The 23,252-nt window shown below is 37.3% G+C and overlaps 1 protein-coding gene and 1 pseudogene across 1 annotated transcript in view; both read left to right on the forward strand.

Moving 5' to 3' along the window:
- The window catches only part of DOK6 (docking protein 6), a 492,877-nt gene that overhangs the window by 220,474 nt on the left and 249,151 nt on the right, over positions 1-23,252 (forward strand). The window contains exon 3 of the mRNA XM_058277882.2: positions 17,312-17,426. Coding sequence (XP_058133865.1) covers positions 17,312-17,426 — 115 coding nt within the window. The remainder of the gene's footprint in view (positions 1-17,311; positions 17,427-23,252) is intronic.
- Positions 19,527-20,913, forward strand: LOC101418454 (BTB/POZ domain-containing protein 10 pseudogene; annotated as a pseudogene).

The raw sequence follows: 23,252 nt of genomic DNA on the forward strand, positions 1-23,252 counted from the left end.
CAGGTAGGGCTTGATCACTGGAAGTCATAAGGTAAAATGGTCTTAAGTCAGTGAAAGGCATGCTAAATATTTAGTTTAAGAATATAATTCTGGAAACAATGTGCACAATATAATGCAAGGTAAAGCGTGTGTAGACTAACAGGAAAATAATTGAAATATTTCAGATGAGCATGATCCTAATGAGGATCTGAACCCGTGGTAAAGTTGCGGAGTGCAAGGAATAGATAGGGGGAATGTTCAGGAAGTAGAATTGAGAAAACGTAAGGAGACGTCAAGTGTTATGGATGAGAGAAAAAACTGTCTAGAAGAGTAGAACTCAGTGGTCCACCAAGAAAACAATCTTTTCGTCATAATACTAAAACCATTTGTCTTTTTTCTGTTTGTTAATTTTGCTTCATTTTCACTCTCTTTTGGTGCACAAGCAATACTGAGTGAAACTGCAGCACAATCAAGCAATCAAGACAGGGACACCAAATAATACTAGTCATCATTTGTATTCTTCAATGTCATGCACTCACCTAAATGGATACTTACATATATACATGCATACATGATATCATGCATACATTCATTTCATTTCATTCCGTGTCCTTCACGAAGTAGCAAAAACTATTAATTTTTATAAATCTAGACCTCCAAGTATGTCTTTTTACTATTCTACTTCACAAAATGGTAGGAGGACATAAAGTACTTCTGCTCCATACCGATGTGCAATGGTGATCTCTAAGAAGAGCATGAGTGTGATTGTTAGAATTTGCAAATGAATTAGATTGTTTTATTTTTCAAGGAACACCAACTTTAGTGAAAGAACAACTGACACACAAATATGGGTGATCAAAGGAAGATATTTGTCACATATTTTCTTGGAAATGAACTAAGCGAGCCTATCACTTTTAGGAAAATAATAATATTTAGGTTTTAAAGTAAAAATTAAAATTTTGGAAACTTTCATTTACATTCATGAACTGGACAACTTTTCAAAACTTACAGATTTTTCTGATGAGAGCAGTGGTGATATTAGTATAATTTTGATATTGTATAAAAAATGTGTCTATACTTGTAAGATCTGCATTACTCAGTGAACACCATTATTTTCCCAGTGATCAATCCGTGGTAGATAAAAGACCAAGTAAAAGTTCAAGAGAGACCTACAATTTTAATGTGGAAGAAAAATATTGACAGGGTGTCAGACTTCCCACTGCAATAACCTTTAAGAAAAATTTGTCAAATATGGAGACACAATCAATGAAGAATATCCAGAGTTGACTAAAAATATTCTTAAAATAGTCTTCCCTGTTCTAACTGCATGTCTGTGTGAGACCTTATTTTCTTTATATACTTTAATCAAAACAACATATTGCAACGAATCAAATTCAAATGCATATGAGTTTCCAGTTGTTGTCTATTAAACCAGACATTAAAGAGTTTTGCAAAAGTGTCAAAATATTACCATTCTTCTCACTATTGGGGTGGAGGGTATTTTATTTTAAAATTTGTTGAGTGAAGCAAGCCACACACAACAGGACAAATACTGTGTGATCGCACTATTATGAACTAAGTATATTGCATAAACTCATGGAGTTATTAAAGTATAGGTCACCAGAAAATAGAATGAGGGTAGAGAATGGAAAGCTGATGGTTAATCTGCAGAATTGGTGAAAATGTTGTTTGTAAATCTTTGGAAATAAATAGAAATGGCGGAAGCACATCATGGTGATTGTAACTAGTAGAGCTATTATATGGGTATGACAGTGGTTGAAAGGGAAAGTCTAAGGTCATGTACATTACTAGAAGGAAAGCTGAAAACTGTAACGTGGGACTGTATAACATAGTGAAACCTTGTGTAAAACACCAGTATGAGTGATACTGCACATAGAGGACTGTTTTTACAAAATATAAATACATATATACTGGAGAGAAGGAAAAAGAATAGCAGCTATGTACAGCAGGGAAAGCATAGAGAGATTGAGATGTCATGAGTTGTTTTTTATTATTATTATTATTATTACTGGAATAATGAAAGTGCTCTAAAAATGAAGTGATGATATGGTGGTTATAAATAGAGATAACCTATATGAGTTGAGTTTAGCTGGAGATTAAGGTTTGAACGTTGTCAATATTATTTGTAATCATGTTTTAAAATCCAGGTAGCACATGCAAAAATTGTTTGTAGAATCCATCAACTAAAACACGCATCTTCTTCCTCTGTGCTTGCTGTTTTTCTATCATGGTGCTTAAATCTGTTGTTTGTAATTTTGTCTCCCCGATGAAATAATGAGGCCTAGATTAGCAGCACAGATTGCACCTTAACATAAAAATTAAATAACATCAGTTAGCAAGGCCATCTTTTAGGTATGTTTGTATTTAGGCTTTAATTCTGTTACTTATCACTCCTTACATGTTTTAAGCATTGACTATGGAATTTATTGACTTGGATCTCACCCAAAAAATCAGAATTATTTTTAAATAATTTGTCTTTCAATTAAATTCTCTCAGTTACATATTTATTTAAAATAATTAATGTAATTGCTTCCATTACACTTTAAATCCAAATTCTGTGCTTTTATAGCCATGTGAGCTCAGTATTTCAGAAATATATATACTTTTTATTATTACGCTGCAAAAATTTTATCTGTATTTATTTTTGAAAAGCTTTAGGATTTCACAATCTTAATAAACATTGATAGTTATTTTTATGTTAAGTTGATAGATTTTAGACTAATAAAAACATTTTTCACCACTATTCGAAAAGTTTTCTTCATCCAAGCAAATATTTCCTCCTGGATAGTAAATCCATGTAAAGCTGAGAGTGAAAAATGAGGAAAGGAGAATCAATATATTGGGTCTCCATATATATATATATTCTTCTTGACCAAAAGTGTGATTCAAAATATTTCTTAAACCTAGATTTTGAATTACATTTGAATAATTCTAACAATATACCAACTCTTTAGTTAATCTTTGATATGATTTTGTAACCTTTTAAAATCTAGTATACCACTTCATCACCCTACCCAAGACAATGGAAGAAGTAGAATTTCACACCCCTTGGTAGCGCCTTGATCTTCCCTGAACCTCTTAGAGTTGTCGCAGACACAGAGGTGGATGGTTTCCCACCATCGATCAACAACAGAAAGCCTCCCGCTAGGCTGCCTGTTTGAAGAGGCTTGTGCATTTCTAAATGCAAATGTTACAGAAGGGCAAACACTTTGAACTACATCATGTCAGATTGTCCAAGGCCTGGAAGTGAGAAAATCCCTGGTGCTTGCTACATTATGATAGGCTCTTCCTTAGTTTTTGTTGATTGTTGCTATGAAAGACTAAAAAGAGGGAACCCACAAGATCTATGTTAATATTCTCTTGTGTGTTTTTTAAATAAGAATATTCTTTGGGAAATTATCTAGAGAAGATCTATAAATTTTTTTTTATGACATTGTTCTGTGAAAGTAGCTATGAACAGTGAATCTTATATAACAGTTTATCAATTTTTGTTCACCTTTTAACGTAAATTCTTAGGCAGCAGATAACCTTCATTTCTTTCTTATTCAACTTAATTTTGTTAAGTTCCTTTGTTTAGGTAAAAATTAATAACATTTGAGTATATTATCTCTTTTTCAAATGTGACTTCAATTTACTAGGTGGGAATACATTTTTCTTAATATTGCTTGACTCAGTTGCTTGCTTATGTAGAAATTAAAGGGTTAAACTTTATCGAAAAGATGCTTTAATGTGTTTAAATTTTATGCAAATCGTTGTTCAAAAAAAAAATACTTTCGTCATTTTCCCCAGGGCATTAATCCTCAGAAACTATAAGGTATTGGTAGTATTGCTGCTTAATTTTTCTTTCCTGTCATGGGTAATAAATCTTTTCAAATATATATATTTGTGTACATATGTATATATACATATATATTTATATATATGAGGCAGATCTTTTTATTTAGAATCATTTGTACTAGCCATTTTAATTTTGCATGATAATCTTAAGTGTAATCATTAAAAACCCAGAGAAAAAATATGAATAAAGGACGTATTAACACTAATTTTCCAGCAATGTGACAGAACTGTAAATTCAGTGTTACAAAGAGTAAAAGGACTCTGGACAGCCTGGACAACCCTGAGTAATGGGCTTGTTCTTTTTTTGAGGCTAGAAGTCTAGGCTACTAAGGATATTAGAAGGAAGTGTGATGATATCAGTGTCTTAGCCCTGTAACCTCATAATATTTATTTTGAAAGTGTTATTTTCCATTGTGTGGATACAATTTTTGGGTCATAACTTGATCGTTTTAACCTCTTATATAGTACCATATCCTAATTAACATCCGAGTTACCATGTGGATACAATTTTTGGGTCATAACTTGATCGTTTTAACCTCTTATATAGTACCATATCCTAATTAACATCCGAGTTACCATCTTCAAAAATGGAGGGCCAAAAATAAAACTGTATATTAAATATGTCTGCATATTTTCCCTGCACATAAAGCACTCTAGTTAGTGATTGTTATTCCAGCATGGCAATTTGAATATGAATGGAATTTTTTTCCTTTAGCAAAATTCTTCAGTTCCAGTTAAAGCAACATGTGACAAAACAAAAAGGATTGATCATTTATCAAGCAAGTCAAAACTAGCAACTCCTGGCAGTAGATCCATAAAAGATACCAAATTATTCATGGAATCCGGTGACTGATTCATGGAATCAGAAGCCAGCAGGGTATGAATATTGGTCCCTGCCTGTGCTAGGTGTATAATTGGGATAGTTGCTCCTTCTGATCATTAGCTTTCTTATCAGTAACACAGGAATGATGATAACATCAACACATTAGGGTTTTTGAGAGTTGTTATGGTGAGTAAATATTGAACTTTCTATACATAGTGGAAGCTCAAATTCCCAAAGATACCAAATATCAAAAGGGGTCATTTCCACAGATGGCGAAGAGGCTATTACAAGTATAAAGACAAAAAAAACGCAAAAGGTGGGAGACATAGCATGACTCAGCACTTCCTGCCCTCAGTTGAAACATCATACTCAAGGTCCTCCAGTTCCCATGATGACAGAGATCTAATATTCATTAGTCCTAGAGTCTATGACGTTTATGCTTGTAAAAATGGTTGATATAAAAATTCAAACACTTTTTGAAAAAATGTGGCTGTGAAGGGAATGAAGTCAGCATGTTTTGGCTATTTACATAACCTGTAAAGTCAAGAAATCCCAAGAAAATAAACAAACTTAAAATGGTTCCTGGTTTATAGCAAAATCTAGCATTTGGAAGAAAGAAATGCAAATTCTTTAGAAGAAAACACCCTCAACTCAGGTCTCTTAGGATCTCTACTGATGAAGTCAAAGAATTCCCAAGATTATAAATCACATGTGAGGTTGTTAGCAGAATGCTTTGGGTTCTGGGCTTCTAGGTTATTGACTTATGTTCTATAAAAGAATGTAAGGACATGCCATAGGGTAAGCAGGGAATAAAGAGTTTATTAAGAAACAAGGAAAGAAAAACAGTACACAATCTGAGGCATAGGTTTTGGGTGTGCTGCAGGGGGAGACGCACACATTTAGGGAGCCAGGTTAGGCCTTTTCAGAACCTTCATCCTCCCCCTTCATAATGTTAGGGAGGGTCCCCAGCTGTCTGCTGTTCTGATTGGCTGCTTTATCACCCCTGCCTATTAGCTCTCAAGGGCCCAATGAGGAGGCCTGTTGGGGGTTATCCAGGGCTTCTCTTTAACCCTGGAAACAGTTCAAGTTGGGACCTCATGGCCACGGTCTCACAGGATCTTTCCAGCAGCCTTCCCCTCAGGAGGTTTCCAGGTGGGGTCTCATGGTCATGTGGTCTGCTGGCCATGTTGTCTGCCAGGCATGTTCTCTGCCAGGTCTCAGCCATTGTCTCCTTTTCACTATACTAACCTGCCTTAACTCCCCCCTCAGAGAGTGTACACCCTTATTCTTAAGGGGGAGCTGAAGAGTGATGGTCAGTCTTCTGTAGGTGCTTCCAGCTGGTTAGGTGGAATAGGCCCTGACTAACAGAGTGTAAAACCCTCTGTCTATTCTATTAAGATTGAGGGAAGATGGGTCTGGCACCATGGTTGGAACTAGATGAAATCACTGAATGACTAATACCTTGTTCTGGAAGGCATTGATTCTGGAAGAAATAAACTTAGTTAGAATTTAAGATACGTGATCCTACTAAATGGTTAAAGATGCTGGTAAGTGGGCCCGAAAAGGAGGTCAGCCATGACATAGTGGACTACAAGAGTGAGAAAGGCCCGGTGCCTCCAGAGATTTCATCCTCCCAAAGGTAATGGGAATGAGCATTCTTCCTTGAGTTCTTTTATGCTGTTGGTTAACTCTAGGGAGAGATTGGTAGACCTGCTGGGCTTGGTATAAGCTTCCAATCCCAGGTCCTATGGCAGTGGTTATACCTACGACAGCTAGGATAGGTTTGAAGAGAGGCACTGACCTAGACATAAGCTCACAAAGACAGGATAAGCCAAAATAAGACAAGCATGTGGCAAACAAAATAAAGTACTTAAGAGAGCCATTCCTTTATCTTATAGGAACATTCATTAACTACTGAGAAAATGAACTAAATTTACCAAGACTTTTAGCATGTTCAATATCCTTCTACATATCATTGAGAATAGAAGAGATATTATCATATTCATCAGATATAGGTACAGCAATTAATGCTAATCAATGCACAAGTTATTCTTTGAGCTGCAGTTAATAGATCTAAGCTCCAGATTTGAAATACCATACATGTTGTCTCTCAATGGGAGCAGGCCATACTGCCAATTGTGTTTAAATTCCACTCACATTACTTGGTAATTATCGCTCCACTTGGAATGCCCTTCACATAGCCAGCATGCTGCAGTACTGTTAGTCCTAGAGAAAGGCTAGAAATGTAGGCTCCAGTGTTTCACTGGTCTGGTACAGAGAGCCTTTTGGCACTATGAAACAGAGCCAACCTGGAGACAATGTCCATTTTGTAAATCTGGCCATACTGAAACATCACCGTCTGCTGCAGGAGTCTGAAACTGCAACGCAGTCTCCATCTAGTTCAGGAACATATCGAGATGTCGTAGATACTTTTATTGTTTTAGGGGTTACAGTGACCAACCTAGCCAATAACTCAAATGGAGAGTTACCACACAGGGTATTGGGCCTGGTTTGAATTCACAAGAGCTGGACAATACTGAAGTCCAACTCTTATAATTTTCTATACACTTTTTTAAACACTTTTAATGCAATCTATACCATAACAAATGAACTTAACTATTTTAGTACTTCTACACCTTTACCATGGTTACAGGTACATAATTAACAGGTATTTTACTTTAGCTGTACAGGAAAAACTACTTTCTCTGTTATTTTATGAAAACCTAAGATTCACAGTGGAATCAAGGTTATCTTCACCCTACCACCACTTTAATATGCAGATTGAGGTGGCCTCTGACAGGTTTCCCTGTTATGAAGTTAGTTTTTGATATCTTTATCAGTCTAGTTTTCTGTTTAATAATGGTTTCCTGGAAGTAGCCATTTAAATAGTTCATTTTAGATAATGCTTTTATAAATTTCTTATAATTAACCATAACCACAGAGTAGTTACTTTACATTTAAATAAACTTATTAAATTACAGTAAGCAACCAATGAAATTTACCTTCATCCACTTAAGAGTCTTGTCATACATTTCTCATTGTGTTCTGTGAAAACTAGGCTTTTCACTTTCCATGGGAGCAGAACTTAATGCCAATTGTGTTTAAGTTCTACTCACATTACTCTGGTAATTATTGAATATATAATGAAATATATTAGTTATATTTCATTAAACATGGACTTGCAATTTTCCTTTTAAAGATTTAATACATATAATGCTAACTTAAGCAATTGTAGTTTATGCAAGGAATGTTCTTTTTCCTTCCTTCACAGGAGACTAGTCTCTTCTTTAATAAAATTTTAAAATTGTGAATAACTTTAAAAGCATACTGACTTCTAGTTCTTGAATAATTATAATTGTTTAATTGTTTTAAGCATAATTTAGAAAAGATAGCTTTCAAGGACTTTTACTCACTGAAATTTGGTAATTGGATTATTAACCACCCTTACTTTAAGGCTGCTGAAATGTTTAAATTGGGAAATTATAGGGCAAACTATGATTCTTAGTTTCCTGGCCTAGAAGAGTTTTAATTTTTACATATAGCCCTTCCCTCATAGTTCTTACAAAGAGAAGGTCCTGAGGACTTGGTAGATCAAAGAGTTTGTGCAAACCTTTTTCTCTTTTCCAATAGTTTTTATATTCAGTTTTCTGTATGACCTTTCCATCCTGCTTAGCCTAATTTGGGCTCCAGAAATATTCATTACCATACGTAAGCACCTATTTAATTTTTAACTATTTGAATGGAACTCTTTAAGAATTTTCATTTGTTAATTTGATATTACCATTCCGATGTGTGAAAATATGCCAAGCAAAGAGGCAAACACAAGTAGAAAGACGCAGAAACACACACAACTCAGTAATGTTACTTATGACTTTTATTCTCTTACAAAATAAGTTTAACTGCAAAATAACACTTAAAAGAGTTCTTTGAAGGCTATTTCTGATTATTCTAATCTGCACTATGACCTGGCAGTTTTGCACAAGAATTTCATTCTTTTCAGTCATTGGCTTATGACCAACTTGTTCTCAATGCCTCAAAATACAATCTACAACATTTTCCTTTAGTTCCTAGTTTTTCTTATTTACCATTTTTACTTGGACAGAGTAAAAGTAAAATTGGATCAGCAATACCAATTCCAGGATACACTCACTGAGTCATTGAAGTCTCAGGGAAAACTGGCTTCTTCTCATGACCTGCTGCTTTTAGGAACCTCAGCCCTGGCGATGGAAGGCCTCCCACTCCTCAGTCCTTGGTGATAACAGGACTCCAGTGGCTGCTGCACCAGAAGAGTGGACAAGCAATGTCAGAGCCCGAGAATTCCGCCTGCCAGCCATCTGGTCCACACCTGGAGACTCATGAGAGAAAGCAGGGCTCTTAACACCAGTGGAAGGACTGGAAGCAGGGGTGGCCCCAGTTTGCCTTCCCCTGAGCTTTAGGAGGCAGACGTTGCCACGATACAAATGGGAGACTAGAGTACTTACCATTACAAAGGTGAGGCCAGCCCTGAAATAACCACAAACAAAGGCAAACCCAGTTTAGAATTAAAACACAAAGATACGCAGATTTAAAAAGTTAAATGCAAAGTTAAGCAGATTAGAACCCGAGAGAGAGTTTTACACACACAGCATAGAGAAAGACCTGATGGAAGCCATTTTCCAGGAACTTTTTAATCTTAATTGAAACGAGGAGGTTCCTTATCCTACAGGCGAGAGGTTTAGCAAATGGCCTAGATTTTGATTCCCAATTCACTCCCCTTATTAGACACAACCGAGGCTAGAGAGGCCTGGAGAGCAGATGAGGACCGAGTAATTGGCTCCCATGTTAATTAAGAAATTAAGCATCTTACCTGCCATGTCAAGGGTCACCCGAGGCCCCTCCTGGTTGATGGCACATGTGCGGCTTCAGGCCTTTCCTGTCCTCCCAGCGGTCCAGGTGGTGAGGCAGCTTGGGGCCAGGTTCCTGCCGACGTGGAGCCTGGATTCCGGTGGCCCTGAGGTGACGGTGCCTTTAGTGATGGCAGTTAAACAGTGAGCGTGTCTGGGCCGGGCTCCTTGCCTTCTCCATCTTGGCAGCGTGTCTGTTGAAAACTGAGAAGGCTGTTTCTAAAAGGGAGTTCATGGAAGTTTGGGGGCCCAGGGAAAGCTTTTATCTGGGGCAGACGGGCCCCCCAGCTTTCCTTGAAATAAGGCTGGTTTCTAGGCCCTGCCTCTGGGAATTTCCCCGACTGTGGAGTTGACCGGTTTGGTAGTGCATTTCCTCATCCCTTTAAGGAGACCTGACCACATGGTCAGTGGCCCTCAGAGCTGTCTGCCCTTTCTTTCTCTCTCACACAAGTTTAACTGGAATTCAGGGTCCCATGCAGAGCCCACTCTCAGCCATACTGCAGCCATGTGGTGTGGCAGGAAATGATAAGCCTCTTCCTTTTTAGATCATCAGTGGGCAAGATGTCCCGAATCACAAGAAGACACCCAATGGGAGTCCGCAGGAATGCTAGAGAAGCCACCCATTGTCCTAGGGAGAAATAGAAAAAAAAAAAGTCAGCTGAACGGGCATCCCAGACCCCGACCTGACTGCACTTTTGCCCTTCAAACCAACATGCCCAAGCCACTTAGTCTCAGGGGACATTTGGAGCTGGCCTCCACACTGAAGTGTCTGAGTTGCTCAGGCCTTGGGAGACGTGTGGAGCCACTGCTCTGGTCTCAGCGTCCTGAGGACTCAGTCATACCATCGGGCATCACCGTGACAAACTAGTCTTGGGAGACGTCCAGACCCAGGCTCCGGACAAAGCTGCCAAGCCACATGACTCTTCCTAGAAGAGGACCTGGCTTGAAACCTTTCTTCTGGCCTGCTCCTGCAGAGGTCTTAGAAAGGCTGGCGGTGAGAGGCCACTGCCAGGGACTGAGTTTGCAGTTAAACCAGACATTAAGAGGCTGATCTGTGGTTTAAGGGCAAAGGGCCTTGGGGGGTCTGCAGGTAGTGGATTAAGAGGAACTTCCGGGCCTCCCAGGGGCTGAATAAGAAAACAAAAGAGGTCGAAGACAGGCTTTGATTAAAAACTCACCAGTCTTTCCATACACCTCCATTACCATGATTGGTGGTAATGGTCTGATGATATTATCTCATAATCTGTAACAAATGGTCCACCAGGGTGTGGAGCTGTATGGGAAATCTACACATCTGTATGATTGCTTTGCAAGTTTCTGTAACAATAATATATTGGAAAAAAAAAGTATGGGTTGGGGGAAAAATACACCAAATATAAGATAAAGACTATAGTTGGTAGTAATATTTTGATAATGCTCTTGCACAGTTTGTAACAAATGTTTCACACCAATGCAAAGAGTTGGTGGAGGGGTGATGTATGAGACCCCTGTGTGATGTTATGTATGTTTATTTTGTAAGTTCACAATCTTTACTATACACTTTATGTGTGTTCATGTATGAATGATATACTTCAATAAAAAACAAAAATAAAAAATTTCACCAGTCATTACCAGGGTCAAGAGCATTACTTGTGTTCCTTCTCCTGGCCTGCCTTGCCAAATATGTCAGCAGAACACTCTGGGTTCTGGGTTTCTCGGTTCTTGGCTATGTCACGTAAAAGAATTTAAGGACATGCGATAGGGTAGGCAAGGGAGTAAAGAGTTTATTAAGAAGGAAAGGGATCACAGGCCTTGCTGCAGGGAGCTGTGTGCGTGGAGCCCCATGTAGGCCTTTGAAGTCCTTTCCATCCCCTCTTTCCTAATGTTGGGGAGAGGCCCAGCTTTTGCTCTTCTGATTGGTTACCTTACATTCCCCTCCTGTTAGTTTTCAAGGGACCAGTGGGAGGCCTGTTTGGAGTTATCTGGGGTGCTCCTTGACCCCGGAAAGAGTTCCAAATGGGGTATCTGGTCAGGGTCTCGCAGGGTCTTTCCGGCTTTTGATCTTTAGTAGCAGCCTTTCCCTCAGAGGTTTCTGGGTAGGGTCTCACGACCATGTTTTCTGCTGGGTCTGTTAGGTCCCAGCCACCTTCCCTCTTTCCCTGTACTAACCTGCATCAAGGTCATAATAAAAATTACCAAACACAGGAGGAAAAAAGACCCCTGAAAGACATCTTGTATGAATTAAAAGCAGTAGATTCAAACCAACTCTCCCTCCCAATGTCTTAAGAAAATATCTACTGTAAAATGAAGGTTTAGAAAAAGGAAAGGGAAAGAAAGAAAGAGGGAGAGAGAGGAAAAAAGGGAGGGAGGGAAAGAGGAAAGGAGGGGAAAGGAGCAGAGGGAGGGGAGAAAAGGAAAAAAGAAAATAGAAGATATCAATATTATATTTCCATATTAATAGATTAAAAGGAATAACCATATAATCAATTTAATAGATGTAAAAAATATGCAATAAAATTTGGCACTCACTCATGGTTAAAAGTAAATTTTTAAAGTTTGCAAACTAGTAACAGAAGAAAACCCTCCTTCCTTTCATAAGGGATTTCCACATGACTATCTATGGAAAACGTCATAATGAATGATGAAACATTAGAGCCCTCTCCTTTTATGTAAGAAATATGACAGACCTGCCCACAGGCAATCCTTTTGTTCAACCTCTTTCAGGAGCTTCTGTCCATAATGGACAATAGGACAATACCTATGGGAACAATCCTTTCGACCTAATCAAATAGAAAAGAGAACAAAATATAAGACAATGATTCAGATAGTCAAAAATGGCAAGTGGAGGACTATGATCCTTAAGAAAAGGAAGAAAGAGGGCAAGCCCTGGAATTTTCCCAGCTTCACTGCTGGAGGCAGTTTCCAGGCTAGAAAGCAGAGCAGAAATGCAAACAGAGCTCAGCAGTCTTGCGGAGTTGATGAGACTAGAGTTTGGAGAGGCCATGGAAGGTAGATTTCTTGATGCAGAATAATGGAGAGAAGAGATCAGCAAAGAGATAGATCTCTGGAGATTTGAAGAATGTTCTCCTTATGTCTACAGTGGTGTTCTCACCTGAGCATGTTTGTGAGATTAATAGGAGGAAAGAGTTGATGAATAATTCCTAGATCTCTTACCAGGCAAGAAATTATTCATGTTCCCACCAGCCAGAGTGGAAAGACCTCCTAATGCAGAGGACATCTAAAGTTCTCCAAAGGGTCTTGCCTTGGTAGTGGGGACAAACTAACCCCAGACTGAAAACTCCTCCAGACCCATACTGACAATACAAGTATTGGCAAGGATGTGGACAAATCAAAACCCTCATACATGACTGGGGGAATGGAAAATGGTACATCTGCTTTGGAAAACAGTCTCCAGCAGTTCCTCAAGTGGTTAAACATAGAATTAATATATGACCCAGCAATTCCATTCCTAGAGATATACCCAAGAGAAATGAAAACATAGGTCCAAAGAAAAACTTTTATATGAATGTTGATAACAGCATTATTCTTCATAGTGAAACATTTGAAACAACCCTTATGTTCTTCAGCTGGATTAATGAGCAACAAAACTTGGTCTAGCCATACAATGGCAGATGATTCAGTCATAAAAAGGAATTCAGTATCAATATATGCTACAACATGGATAATCTTGAAATATTATACTAAGTGAAAGAAGCCAGACCCAAAAGACCACAAATTGTTGTTTTACCTTATGAAATACCCAGAATAGGCAAATTTATAGAATTGGATTAGTGGTTACTTAAGGGTTCAGGGGCACAGGGAAATAGGGAAGTGATAGCTTAAGTGTAGAGGCTTTTCTTTTTTTATTTATTGAGGTGATTAAATGTCCTAAAATTGACTGTGGTTATGTTTGTATATATTCGAGAATATATTATAAACTATTGAATTGTATGCTTTAAATGGATGAATTGTATGGTAAGTAAATTATATCTCAATAAAGCTGTTAAAAATAAATTTAAAATTTTTTCAAAGATATGAATTAAATTTCTACAAATAAAAAGAACCATCTCTAAAATAAAAATACACAGGATGGGATTAACAGCATTTTGGCACTGTAGAAGAAAAGAACAGTCAATTCGAAGACACAGCGATATGTAATCCCAATGCCTGCAATTGGCTAATTGATCAAAATGTTCAAAACTTTTAAACTCTCTATTCTTTCATTTATTTGCAAAATTAAGAGAACCAGTTTAATCTGAGAACAAATATTGATTAGAAATTTGTCAAAAGAAGAGATGATATCTATAATTTATATGTATAAAATTTGATACTTAACTAAACCATGAATGCAAAATGATTTTGTATGATTTAAAACAACATACATATCAGCTTTATATATTTTATTATAAATACTGGTTTGTACATGGCTAATATGCCATAATATCTTCAGAAAACTAAAAAATCAATATGTGGAAAAAAATATTTTCAAATAAAAGTCCTCAATCCACAAAGGGAAGTCGTTGTCATTGTTTTACCAAAAAAAAAAAATCACTCTTAATATCTAACCATTAAAAAAATAACTTCACGACTAATAAAACACATTGATAGAAATAAGCTTCTCTAACAGTTTATTGTGTAAGTGGTGGTAGTTATCTGGTTTTGATGGCTGTAGGTTATCAACTTTGATCCTACTAGTGAGGCAGGAATACCCCCTCTTTAGAAAAGTCAAAAGTGTTTTTTATTTCAGCATACATGTTTACAATAACCAACTAATTTTGCTGAGGATAACAAAACTCAAATTCTGTAATTAGAAATGTATGTAACTTTCTGGCCATAAAATTATGAAAGCAATGAATGGCAAATGATTAACAGTAAATTTTGACCATATTTCCTAGGTTCTGCTGAATGAAAACCTAGTGACAGATAGTGATAACCTATATGGCTAATGGCCTAATCTGGTCCAGTCTGGTCTATCTGAAGATCCTTTATTCTCTCTATTTCGCATGTTCTGCCTGGGGATTCCACTTCTTGCTCCAGGGCTCTATTTAGAGGGTTTGCGTTTTACTGTGCCAATTAATATACTTGGTCAAAACACACTCTTTCAACACGGTCTTCTGCAGTTAGCAAACTTGCAAATTTCTGGCTTCCTATTATTACTAAAGGAAACTGCATGATGCCGCAGCTCTCCATATTTCTAGTCTAAGCACTCTCACTTGCTTCTATATTCTCTTTGGAGGCTGAATTCTATGTGGTGTGATTTCTCTTGGTTTTGTAGTGCTTGAGGAGATAGTTAAACTCTTTTAGTGTGGTGGTCTCTTTCTCACCAGTGTTAGCTAGAAATAAATCTCTACTGGGCAACTACGTGGACTCCATAATACTTCTCATGTAACAGGTGTAAGCATCCAAACTCCTACCTTCAAGAACAGCAACCTGGGCTGTGAGTTTGATTGCCTCCTCACCCACTGATCTGTGTAAGGATTTGCATTTCTTATATATTGATCGCCTCATAAAACAATTTTACAATAGAGGGGAACCTGAGTCTTTTACAATCCTAGACTCAAAAGACCCTGTTCTTCCTTGTGGGGTGAATTGCATTATCCCAAAATGTACCTTCAAGCCCTAACCCTCAGAAGCTATGACTGACCTGATTTGGAAATACTGTCTTTGCAGATGTTATCAAATTGAGGTCTGGTCATACTGGATTAAGATGGGCCCTAAATCCAGTGACTGGTCTCCTAGTGAGGGAAGGGAGGGAGGTTTGGAGACACATGACACACAGATACATGTGGAAGAACATAAAATGAAGACGGGGTTAGAGACTGGAGCGACGTGTCTGCAAGCCAAGGGACGCCAGGGATTGTTGTAACCGCCAAAAGCTAGGAGGAGGTGAGGGGAGATTCTTCAGAGGGAACATGATCTTACCAACTCCTTAATTTTGTACTTCTAGTCTCCAGAATTTTGAAAGAATACATTTCTGTTTTTTAAAAGCCACCCAGTTTGTGATATTTTGCTATGGCAGCCCTAGGAAATTATTATATCCTTCTGTTATATTTATTGCATTCATTTAGATGCAACCCTATCTTCTCTTCATATACTTGCAGTGTTCAAACAAGCACTTCCATTCTCTATTACTATTCCTTTTCCCTAGGCTACTCTTTGGGTGTTGAATACTCAGCTTAACTCAGTTTTCTCAGCCCGCTCCTCCATGAACTTCCTTCTAATACTGCAGTGTAATAAGCAGGGAGGGAAACACCCTGCTATTTTTACCTGATGAATTGGGTGGTTCCCCTGAACAAGTAACTTTCAGCATTCTTTTTGGTCTCCTTCAACAAATACACTTGACCATTTCTGTACATTATAGCTTCAACTCGCTCCTCCTTGTTGGTGATTTTTGTCTTTCTGGATTTTTATGGAGACTGAAGTGTAATTCACATACCATAATGTAGAATGCAGATATATACTCTTGCTAAATGCTTACCACAATTAATATTAAAGATATTAAATTCTGCTTTCCCAAGATATGCATCCATATACCTATATAAATATATATATCAATATGTATATATTTAAATATATGATTGTATATAATACATGAGCATATAGACATATACCTAATCAGAAAAGTTTAATATTTAATTAGTCCTTGGGTTTAAGAATATATTAATCAGCAAAATAACCTTGAAAAGTGCCCATGAAAATTCTACATTTAAGGAGGGAAAGTTAAGGCATAGTAAAACAATGAATTTATTTTTCGTATTTATGAAATTATTTCAAATAATTTTTCTAGTTATAGTTTTTTCCAAAGTCAAAGTGTTTCATAATATTTAAAGTTTCTTTAACTTTATGGTGAAAGACTTAGAATATTTTGTTATTTCATCTTTGTAGGATATCACACAAAAAAGAATACCAATGAGGAGTTTATTATCTAATTAATTCTTCCTTTCTCTGCTAACAATATTTATCCAGAAATAGGTAATCTTTTATAAATGAAAATCTGCATGTTGAGCAAGGAATTAGAAAAGAAATCGCATATATATTATTATTGCAATATTGGACATTCAGAGATATTGAATAAATAGACATTTGTCCATTTCTATGGACTGTGGGAGAAATGAGGGATAATGTACAAATTATAATAGAAGAACGTGTCCCGATAAAGAGCTAAGAACTAAAATTCATAAACTTATTCAATATTTAGTCATTGGCAAATCATTAATGAGTTATTAAGCTGAGGCCATAAATCACAGATGTGCCTTGAGGAAGGAACAGGGTGACAGAGTAGGGCCATAGGGTTTTAAGAACACTATATGCATTTTGGGGGGAGAGGGGTCCTATAATGGCTCCATGATTTTAGAATCACTTTCTCTGGCAATAGCACCTTCAGTGCTCCAGGGTGAAGATCCTGCCAGAATCATAGGTGATGGGTAGGAGTGAGAGAAGAGATGAGATTTTAAATCCCAATCAATACCTTGAGTTCCTGTGTGCCAGAGTTGCGATTATTTGCAGAGGATTCCATTGTAATAAAAACACACATTGTCCTTGCTCTGGCAGGGCTACATTTCTATGCAATTTTTAGATCATTTCTAAATGCAGAAAACAATCTGTCATCAAAATCGAGGTCAAAGTTGAAGACTTTTGTATTGTTCTGTATTGTTTTTGCTACAGTTAATTAGAAATGAGGACAAATATCCCTAGAAAAATGGTTTAAGACAGTGATAACTGTTCATTTTAAGCACGCCGGTACAGAGGGTATGCTGTACACTAAGTTCAAAATGTTTTTTCTTTCAAGGTAACTGAACTGCACAACATCAAAAATATAACCAGACTGCCTAGAGAGACAAAGAAGCATGCAGTGGCAATTATCTTTCATGATGAAACGTCAAAGACATTTGCCTGTGAGTCAGGTAAGCAATTACAGGGCCATCTACAGCTTGAGGAAATTGAGCTGCTTCTGACACGGTGGCCCAGATGGATTAAGATACTACTGAGTAGGATGGCTTATTGTTATTGTAAGGAGAACGTGTCCTAGAAGGCTTGGGTAAGAAGCTCAACATGTTATTGCTACAGATGTTTTGGATGCTTGTTTATTATCCGTCTGTGTCTGGATTTTGCTCCCAGGTGGTCTGAGGGCTCCTGAGGTTTCCATCCAAGCTTTAAGAATTAAGCAGACAATACCTTGGAGATGTTGTTAGGATGAGCTTGCCACTTATCTTCTGATTCTTGCCAAGTGTAGCTGTCAGCATTTGGTAGGACAATAATGGTGCTGCTGTGTAAAAGCATGGCAAAGCAGAGCCTTATGTCCCCAGACATTTAAAATCTGAACTTTAAGCAATCTGTGGCAGATTCGCAGTTCTACAAGTGAATACCTTTCAAATTGAATTTTAGCATCCCCATTCATAAAGCACTATGGCATTATTGAGTACAAGCAGTTTAAAATTTGAGCTTGCAGTATTTGTTATTATGGAATCTCTGTGCTATGTAGTATTTTAGTTGGTTTATTGTCACTTTTTAAACATTTTGCTCAATGAAATGGTGCATTTATTTTATAATGGATATAAGTAAAAATTACTAAGGACTTGAAAGTGGTGATTATTTAAAATAACAGTTATGTATATAAGAGAAGATTACTGAGTATTTTTAAAAGGAAAATAAAGCTGCTGATTTCATGAAGTCAGTTCCTAGGGATAGCCAATACCAGTGTATTATTCTGAAACTGATAATGTCATTTTGCCTCCCTATAATTGCTCTCGCCTCTATACCCACCCTTACCATAGTTTTGCTACACTGAATTGGAATTTATCAAAGTGTTCCCCTTTCCTTGAATGCCTTTATCCAGCCATACTTTAAGGACTTTTCTTTACTTGCCATTTGACCTCATTTCATCATTTAAAATTGACTTTTTGCAGTTGCCTAGAATTCTGTTAACTGGTGAAATAAAACCCCCATTTTGTAATAGAAAATGTCCCAACTGTGCTGGTATCATAAATTAATTTCCAAAATTATTTCTTTCTTCTTGTTCACTATTTTAAAACGATCTATCCACTTCATTTTTTTTCTGAATTCTTAAATAAAGTCTAATATTAAAACAAATAACAACCAGAAATTTGGTTCTCTGAAAAAGGTAAATGATAATTACCAATATTGTTTTCATTTTTCAATTATTGATATTGTTTTACACTTTTGGGATTGTACTGAGCCAAATTGTGGATGCATAGCCAATACTGGAGTCTATTATTTTGGAAAAGAATGATATTTAATTATATTTATAAATGTGAACATCATATTTTGGCTCTCTTTTGAAAGATATTGATGTAAAGTTCATGTTTATTTAATAATTTAAGCATTCAGTGCTATGTTTTATTCAGTGTGATTACAATCCTGAGTTCCAAATTATAGCAAAAGAATTATTTAGTGTCATTTGATTTATTTAAGCAGAAGGTTTTCCTGATTTACATTGTTATAATCTAATCTGCTGTTTAACTTCCTATTGGTTTTAAAATAAACTAGGCTGTAGGATATTATAAAGTGTGCAAGGTATTATACACTTCTAAAGTGTATAAAGCCTTTCACATTTCTATATTGTAGGAAGTTGGAGAAAATATGTATAGTCAAACATTTCATATAAATAGCTTTCCTGCTCTGTGATACTTTTCTTGCTCATTTATCCTTAATCCCCTGACTGCTCACCCACTCATAGGCTATAGGATATACGGCAGTGGATGAGTTGAAAGTGGATGAGTTACTTCCATGCTGATACTTAAAGGCATTTTTTAAAAAGATGAGTCCCTGAAGCCGGCCTGCAGTCTGCCAGCGTGGCTCTGGTATCTGCAGCCACTTGAGTGACCGCCCGCACAGCCACCCGCTGAGATAGCTGGTTGAGGAGGAGGCAGGTGTCACTGGCCCTGCCTTTGGCTAGATCTTCAGTGGATACTCAAGGGGGACTACAGGTTGTGCATGCTACACATGTGCCTTCAGAGCAGTAGTGTGAGGAAGCTTGAAGTGGGATGGCACAATGGCTCCATCCTTATGACTGTAGCTCCAGTGATCCAGAGAACTGGGATGGGAAACTGGATGGTAGACCTGGCCACCTTCATAAGCATTCAAGTAGTCCCTCATGTGCTGCTAAAGGAGGAAGTGACCACACCAAAATGAGTCCACATGGTGCAGGTAGGGGTCATAGAAGTCACGAGATAGATGACAGTCAAGTGACAGATCAGTAGCTTCAACTCATGAAAGAGCAGATTCTCTACTCACTCCTTATATTCAAAATGTTACTTCTCTGACACGATAGTGCCATATTGAACAAGCAGCCTTCGTGCTCACGAACCATCCCCAAGTGGTGCCAGTAGCAGTGATGGGAACAACCGCAGAAATAGCAGTCAGTCAAGTTCAAATGGTACCTGTAAAACATCTGGGGAGATGGTATCTGTGTATTAAAATGCAAAAGGAGCTCTGAATATAAGACCATCAGGACCAGGGATACTAATTGTGGCTATAACACTGGATTTGTTGTAGACCCATCCATTTTTACTGCACATCCAAATACAGTGTTGGGAAGGTGTTTGGATCTGGCAGAGAACATAATTTTATACATCCCAATGAGAAGGGAGGGTATGAGGTGGCAGAGAGAACTGACTTCCCTGAGCTTTAAGCTATTCTGGATTACTATAAGATAGGATCAATCTGTTGTCCTGATGCCATATCTGTTCCTGAACTGAGAGAAGCCTGTAACTATCTCTGTATCTCTTTTGAATATAGTACTATGAAATGTAGAGATCTCAGTGCTTTAAACATGAGTTATCAAATGATCATGCTTGTAGACAATTTGAATTTTCTCTGTAAGAAATGATTCTCCCTCTTATGGTAGCCAGTGCCCAAAATGGGGAATGAGAAGGGCACATAGTGGTACTTACAGATGATGGTGTGGTTGATTGGGATGAAGAGTGTTCACCCCAGATGGGAAAAGAGTATTCAGATTATTTATAACACAAAACTGTATAGATCTTTTCAAGTACATCGAAAACAGAGATGTGGCCAAATCAGTTTTGAAGGAAAGGGGTCTTAAGATTAGCTTTGCAATAGAAGGTATCCTGCCTACAAAGAAAAAGTAAAGGCCTGAAGGATGCCTAGAAGTGATTTTCAACTATGTTCAAAGACCCTTTATTCAAATGCCCATGGAGAAGGAAGAAGAAAAGAGTCAGCATGTAGACCTTCAGTGTGCAAAGATTAACTCTGTCACCCACCTTGCAGCAGCTGCTGCAGAACATTGCCCAGGATCAGCTAGTAGTCATGCACCCAGCTCTGTAAGTGGAAGAGCTGCAGATTCTTCCTATCTGTCCCCCTCCCAGCACCAGTGACCTTGATCCTGATGGACAGAATCCAATGCTGTGATGCTGATGTTCCTTGAAACCAAAGCATGCTGCTCTTCACAGTGACATTGTGCTCTCCCCATTTAGCACTGCAAAGCCACTCTTCTTCACTGTGAGATGCACATAACAATGTTTAGGATATTGCAGTGTAGGCTTTTTTAAAGACCAAAGATTTTTAAAATGAGTACAACTCCAATTTCCTGAGGCGCCAGTTATATAAATGTATTTGTTTACCAGTCAGTTTGTGAAATTGATGTTTTGTATGGGAGACAGTCCTTTTTCATGCATCTAGATCTTTTCAGAAGTCATGGAAATTGGCAACTGGGGTACCTTTAGTCTAGACTGACATTGGTCACACCCCAGATAATATGCAGAATATTATATGGTCACATTTTGTAAATGGTGGTTAAGTGGAGGTGTTCAAGCAATTTTTTTGTAGCTGTGATGCACAATATAACTTAAACAAGTGCTTCTATCAAAATATGCCTTCAGTAAAATGTCCGTTGTTCATTGCTCACTGATGAGCACAAAATGAGGATCAGTGGGCTTATTTGAATGATCAGGATGTGATGTATGCCCCTGTCCTACCAGTTCAGATATCTCCAGTGCCATTTCACCCTTTCAGAGTGCAGGACATGTAAACATCAGAGTGGTTGATTATCCCATCTGCCTTACCCTGGATCTGTTCACAGATATTTATATACTAATGAGGTTTTTTCCTTAAGCATTTTGGGATAGGAAAATCACTTGTTTGCTCTTCATTTACTAAATGATTGTGAACTCAAATTTTCATCAAAATAAAATCCCATTTTTTAATGTTTCTGACCAACTTTATAACCACCTTGATGAGATTTTTAGTCTCATAATTAGCAGATTTCCTGTCTTATTGATTTAAGCGTACCTAGAAACCAAATATATGCTCAAGGGATTCCAATGTGTTATATGTACGATGAGGCAGTTTCCCTACAAATTGTAAAATAGACTATTAATAAAAATATGTATACTATTAATTGACAAGAGCTGAAAAGAATGAGCATTTCTAGTCTAATCTGATATGAAGGGTGAAAGGACTTTAGGTTATGTAGTTAGCCCAAATTTCAGGGCCAATTTCTGATACTTGGTCAGTGCTTTTTCCATTACACTGTGGTGCTCTTCTTAGCAAAATTATTCATGCATATTCTATTATTTTAATATACTTTGTAGCCCAATTAAAGAAGAAATCAGAAATATTTAGGTGCTTTGAGTCTGGGGTCACTTAATATTTGAAACCATATAACTGGAGTTATAGTACACATGCCAATTTGTTATATCTAATCTTGAATTTATAATTTCAGAGGACTTGAAATTTGTGTTTATGCAGTAACATCTCTGTTCTCACATACAGTTGCAACAATTTTGAAATTAACTCTTTCAACAATGCAGCTAAGCTCTAGCATATGGGAATTAGGTAAGTTCCAGAATTGTTATGAAGGTCAGAAAGGTACAGCAAATGTTTTCAACATGGATCATCTTTAAACACCTATTACAGAAAAAAAAAAATGTCTTCTAGATATTGCATCTGAGTTCTTCATTTACATCATCCCCTACACTTAGTTTGGAAATGTTCGTCTCCACAGCAAATTGATATTGGTATATTAATTGAGAAACTTTCATTCACATAACTGACATTCAGAGCACTTGTGCATCCGAAGTATCTGGAAATTCTTAAGTGGATACGATGCATGTTGTTGATCTATGTACAGCAGAGAAGGTGTTGGTGAGTCCTGGTGCTGCAATCAGAGCATCTCCTTACACACTGCTCAGCCCAGACAGAACTGTAGCCCTCACTAGTTCAGCTTAGCAAGTGTGCTTTTAAAATTTACATGAGGACTTTGAATTTTAAAATTAAATTCCCAAGTATCCCTAGCAGCACCCAGATCATGATTTATAATACCATTTTCTAATAAAAGGAATAAGGAGTTCTTGGAGAAATGACTATTCTAGGACTTGGGTAGGAAATAGACAAGATGAACCTGGAGCATCTTGTAGTGTCACTAAAAAAAAAAGAAAGAAAGAAAGTAAATAAATAGTCACATGTCGAAGGGTCATAGAACTCCAATAACCAGAGCCGGAACAATTTGAGCAACAGAATAAAGTAGTATTTGATTATAACCCAAAGTGTAAATTAAATATTCAGGAATCCATACTGATTTAAATAAATTATTGAATACATAAATAAATGGGGAGAATAGAAAAATCTCCCATTCAGAAAAATTACAATTTATATAGACACTCTGTCCTCGAGGAAGTGGAGTATAACCTCCACTCTCCTGTGTGCGCTACATGTAAACTTCCTTCTAAGGAGTATGGTATAGAAAGTGA

Source organism: Dasypus novemcinctus, chromosome 16 (genome assembly GCF_030445035.2).
Source record: "Dasypus novemcinctus isolate mDasNov1 chromosome 16, mDasNov1.1.hap2, whole genome shotgun sequence".
Lineage (NCBI taxonomy): Eukaryota > Metazoa > Chordata > Mammalia > Cingulata > Dasypodidae > Dasypus > Dasypus novemcinctus.